Genomic DNA, 4,634 nt, shown 5'->3' on the forward strand with positions numbered 1-4,634 from the left:
AAGAACATCGATCCTTTTCCGAATCATGTTACTTCGACAAACCTCTTTTACTTAACTGACTTGAGTACAAAGTAGCAATACTTAATATAGGAAGGATGAACTATCCAGAGTTTCTTATAATAGTTTGTAGTAATTATGTGACAGTAATAGCATATCGGGGACAAGTGGAGGTACAAGCCCTGACACCCACCGACTGTTGCAGGGACATAGATTCTTAGGGGCCGATAAGACATAGGCGCACACACGTTTACAGAGAAGTAACAAAGGGAAGGGCTAAGAGCCTAAGTCTCCCACAACCACCAGCTTTAAAAGAAGGGGCAATTGGGGAGGGAGGACTGCAAAGAAAAGGAGAAGAGTGCCCTTAGCCTACCTATGACTTCCTCCAAATCCTTATATCAGTACCCACTAGTTGCTGCCATCCTCCCTCAAGCTCCACTCTATCAACACCACTATATGAGTCAATATAGACAGTGCATGCATAATAATCACACCCTTGAGAAATAAACCATTGAGAGTTGTTCCTAGAACCAGAGGATTACCTGTGGAGGATTGTGTGCTATTCCTCAAGGCGTGAGCTGTGCAGATCACAGGGCTCAAGCTTCAGCTTCTGCATTGCTTTCAATGGGGAGGCATTCCTGCTGTTACAAGCAGAAGCTGAGGAAGGGGCTGTGGTCTCCTGAGGAAGATGAGAAACTCATGAACCACATAACCAAACACGGGCATGGCTGCTGGAGCACTGTCCCAAAGCTTGCAGGTACAATCAAAATACTGCAAACTTTATTCTTGTCAATTATCCACTTCCAAAGTTTCCTGTTCTTCTTCAAGAGCATTTCTTTCTTCCAGTCTTCTGAAACCTACCCAATGAATGATTGCAGGGCTTCAGAGGTGTGGCAAGAGCTGCAGGCTGAGGTGGATAAACTACCTGAGGCCTGACCTCAAAAGAGGTGCATTCTCTCAGGAGGAGGAAGACCTCGTCATTGAACTACATACTGTCCTGGGCAACAGGTAAATTTGAGCCCAAATCGTACTGTCCAAATTTCACACCAATTGCTTTGAAGTGAGCCTTCTTTAACTATGGCCTTTTTCACAACACTGAGCAGGTGGTCTCAGATTGCAACACGGTTGCCTGGAAGAACTGACAATGAGATCAAGAATCTCTGGAACTCAAGCATCAAGAAGAAGCTGCGGCAGAAAGGCATTGACCCCAACACCCACAAGCCCCTTGCTGGGGTTGATCGCAGCAAAGCAACTCCAACAATCAGTACTGAGAGAACCTCTGAGTCCAGCGATGTCGACCCGTCAAGTTGCGGTGCACTTGGTAACTTGAGCCATCTTCTCAGTGAGACAGCACAATCACCAGAGCTGCTCCCAATGCTTGGTAAGCATCGCAAAGAAACTACTAGCTTGGTACGTCTAAGGGTGCCCCCGAAGGAGTTATTCCTCGACCAGTTTGTTTCTGGTCATGATAGCCTCCCCAGCTGCCGCTCAACAGGCCCAATTCCGAATTTTCCTTTCCAACAGTTGTGCTACAGCAATGAATTTGGCAGCAAGCATGGTGGCGGTATGAATTCACTCTGGTTTAACCAGAATGAGTCCAGTGGTAGCACAATTTCCACTGTGATGCCACCAGTTTCACCATTAACGCTCTCAGCATCAACAGGGCTCAATAGGTCACCGGACAATCCACAATCTTTAGGCACTGGAATCCAGAGTACCCAATTCTACTGGGATACTACTAATCCTAGCAGCAGCAGCAGTAGAGGAAGCAGTGGAAGCAACGGCTTGGGATATGAGCTGCAAAGCACAAGCTCACTTCTGGAGAATAGTGTCTTCCCATGGACAGATTTAGCGCCAGATAAAAATAACCAAGTTCACCTAGAGGAAGAACTCAAGTGGCCTGACTTGCTCCATGGAACCTTCACGGATACACCGTCGACCATGCAGAATTTTAGCCAATCACTATATGAAGACATGGTCAAAGCCGAGAGCCAATTTAACATGGAGGGGCTCTGTGCAGCATGGTCTCAAAATCTGCAGCCACAGCAACACCTGCAGGTAGTATCAAATTTGTATGACAAGGATTTGCAGAGAATGCCCTTGTCTTTTGATAATATCTAGGCAACATGTTCCAACATGCAGGGAACAGAGCAATAGCAGAAATCTGAGTTAAGGAAGCCTAGAGAACACAATGTTTCTTCATAGATTTATTTGCAGGGTACATGGAGGTGTTTGTGTAGGTACATTCTTGTGATGATACAGAGATCAACACTGATAACTGTTCATCAGTTAAAGATACTGCACAGTGCATGGAAGAAAAAAAAATGAAACAAAGTATGAATTTATATTACAGCATAATGTATAGACTATAGAAAGTATGTCCCGGAGTTTACCTTCCTTTAACTAGAAAGTTGCTGTCTTTATCTGTTCATGCATGCAGCTCGACTTTTTGTATACGTGAGTCTTGGTTGATCTTTTTTTTATCAAATAAATACAGGCAGGGATGGGGAAAACTGCATCTGTCGGTAGCTTGCACGATGCAAATTAATTATCGATGACGTACTTTTATTCTTTACACTTCTTTCTTTCGAGAAGTTCCTAAACAAATCGCTTGTATATTCTTGAGGGTAGGACTAAAGCATATTGGCCTTAGTGCTGCTTTTCCTTTGCCTTTTTCTTTTCTTTCTTCACCTTTTTCTAAAGAGAATCTGGAGCTAGCTGATCACTTTCCACTTGAATACATAATGGAAAATGACTTCTTGATTTGGTATCGTCCAAACAGGCAACATCCTCAAGGGAAGAACACATACGGATTACAAAAACTATTACGTGAGCTGCCCTACAAAGTAGATGTATGGAATCTGATGACTTCTACTTATGCAGGGACGTCTTTTTAATCAGGAAGGTATGGAGGGTGCAAAATCGGGGAGTTTTTTAGAACAAGGAGGCAACAGTTTCCGTAGTGTCAGTTCACTACGGACAGAGGCAACCTGCGGAGAGAAGCTGGCGACTGCTTTATTTTCTAGAACACGCAAAAAAGCTGCGCATCTTTATATTAAGGGAAATAAATAGGTAGTTACACAATGACCCTCGCCGGGTCAAAGTCTTAGGAACTGAGGAAAGTAGGTAGGAAAATTACATGAGCCATAACAACAAGGAGCTAGAACTGGTGACTCAAATTAGATTAAAGAAGCAGAAGCGAGCAACCGATCTCTGAGTGCCGCTAGGTGTGTCGCCCCTGCACCGCACCATCGCTCCATGTCATCCCAGATGAGAGCCACCATGGAGTCCGAAGAGATGCGATGGTTATTGAAGACCACGTTGTTTCTTGATAACCAGATTCTCCAGCATATAAGCATAATTATGGAATCGAGGCCCTTCCAGAACGCTTTCTCCATGCGCCTTCGATGATCAGACCACCAGTCAAGAAGTGAAATGTCTGCAACCGGCGTGTGGATCCCCAGCACACGCCACCATAGCTCCCTTGCAGAGACACAGTGCAAGAGGAGGTGATCAGTTGATTCTTGGAGCTGCGCACACATGGCGCAAGAATCATCATCCTGTAGTCTGTGGCACTTCCTGCGTGCTGCTGTCCATAGCCTACCATGAATCGCAAGCCAACTGAAGAACCTCACCTTTGTAGGCACCCATGCTTTCCATACAATTGTAGCACCCCCCCCCCCCCAAATCGAATTGAACCTTGGAACATTAGTTGGTAAGCCGAGTTTGCAGAGTACTGCCCGGAAGTGGACCATTTCCAAACCACCCGATCCTCCTCATCGCTCAAACTAAAGGTGTCCAGTTGGCTCCATAGTTTGAAATACTGACTTAAGGAGGGCATGGAGAGGGGGCTGGGGATATCCCTAACCCACTTTCATTGTTGTAATGCATCATGTACCGTCCTGCTTCTGGTAATCGAAGAGGGGATACACCTGAACAGATCGGGAGCCATAGCTCGAATGGAGCCACCATGGAGCTAGGCATCGTTCCAGAAGAGCGTAAGCTTGCCGTTGCCAACTTCGAACCTGGTGGACGCCTCAAAGAGAGCCCAGACTTGCTGCTCATGATGCATTGGTAGGGAAGCCCACGGCTTGGATCAGTCGCACCGTTTCCACCAGAGCCAGCGCAGACGCAATGCATAGCCAGCAAGCCTAAGGTCCTGAATGCCAAGCCCTCCATATTCCAAAGGACGACAAACTCTGGGCCAAACTAGGGAGCTACGTCCATCGGATGTTGATCTTTCGCTGCTCCAAAGAAAGCATTTCCTTGTCAATTTGTTTAATCACCCAAGGTGGGACGGTGATAGAGATGAGAGTATGAATTGGTGTCAAAGACAAAACAGACCTCACGAGGGTGGCACGGCCCAGCCTGGAGATTAGCTTCGCTTGCCACATAGGGAGTTTGGAAGCAATCTTATCCACCATTGGCTGAAGGTGGTTCTTGCGAAGTCTGCCGGTCGATAGGGGAGCACCCAAGTACTGAATCGGAAAGGAGGATAAACCGCAAGGGAGAAAGTCCCAGATGGTAGAGATGTCCTCCTCATTGCAACTGATAGGAACAGCAACGAACTTGTTCAAGTTTATCGAGAGCCCGGAGGCAATCCCAAAGAACTGAACAATGGCCAAGTGAGATTGAAT

The 4,634-nt window shown here is 46.2% G+C and overlaps 1 protein-coding gene across 1 annotated transcript; it reads left to right on the plus strand.

The window, feature by feature from the left end:
• The first annotated feature begins 258 nt into the window (after nucleotides 1-258).
• LOC133910370 (transcription factor MYB61-like) lies at nucleotides 259-2,426 on the plus strand. Its single transcript, XM_062352825.1, has 3 exons — nucleotides 259-754; nucleotides 876-1,005; nucleotides 1,101-2,426. Exons 1-3 carry the CDS (start codon nucleotides 622-624, stop codon nucleotides 2,116-2,118), a joined length of 1,281 nt encoding a protein of 426 aa, XP_062208809.1. The 5' UTR covers nucleotides 259-621; the 3' UTR covers nucleotides 2,119-2,426.
• The last annotated feature ends 2,208 nt before the right edge of the window (nucleotides 2,427-4,634 follow it).

This window comes from Phragmites australis, chromosome 1, assembly GCF_958298935.1.
Source record: "Phragmites australis chromosome 1, lpPhrAust1.1, whole genome shotgun sequence".
In the NCBI taxonomy this organism is placed as follows: Eukaryota; Viridiplantae; Streptophyta; class Magnoliopsida; order Poales; family Poaceae; genus Phragmites; species Phragmites australis.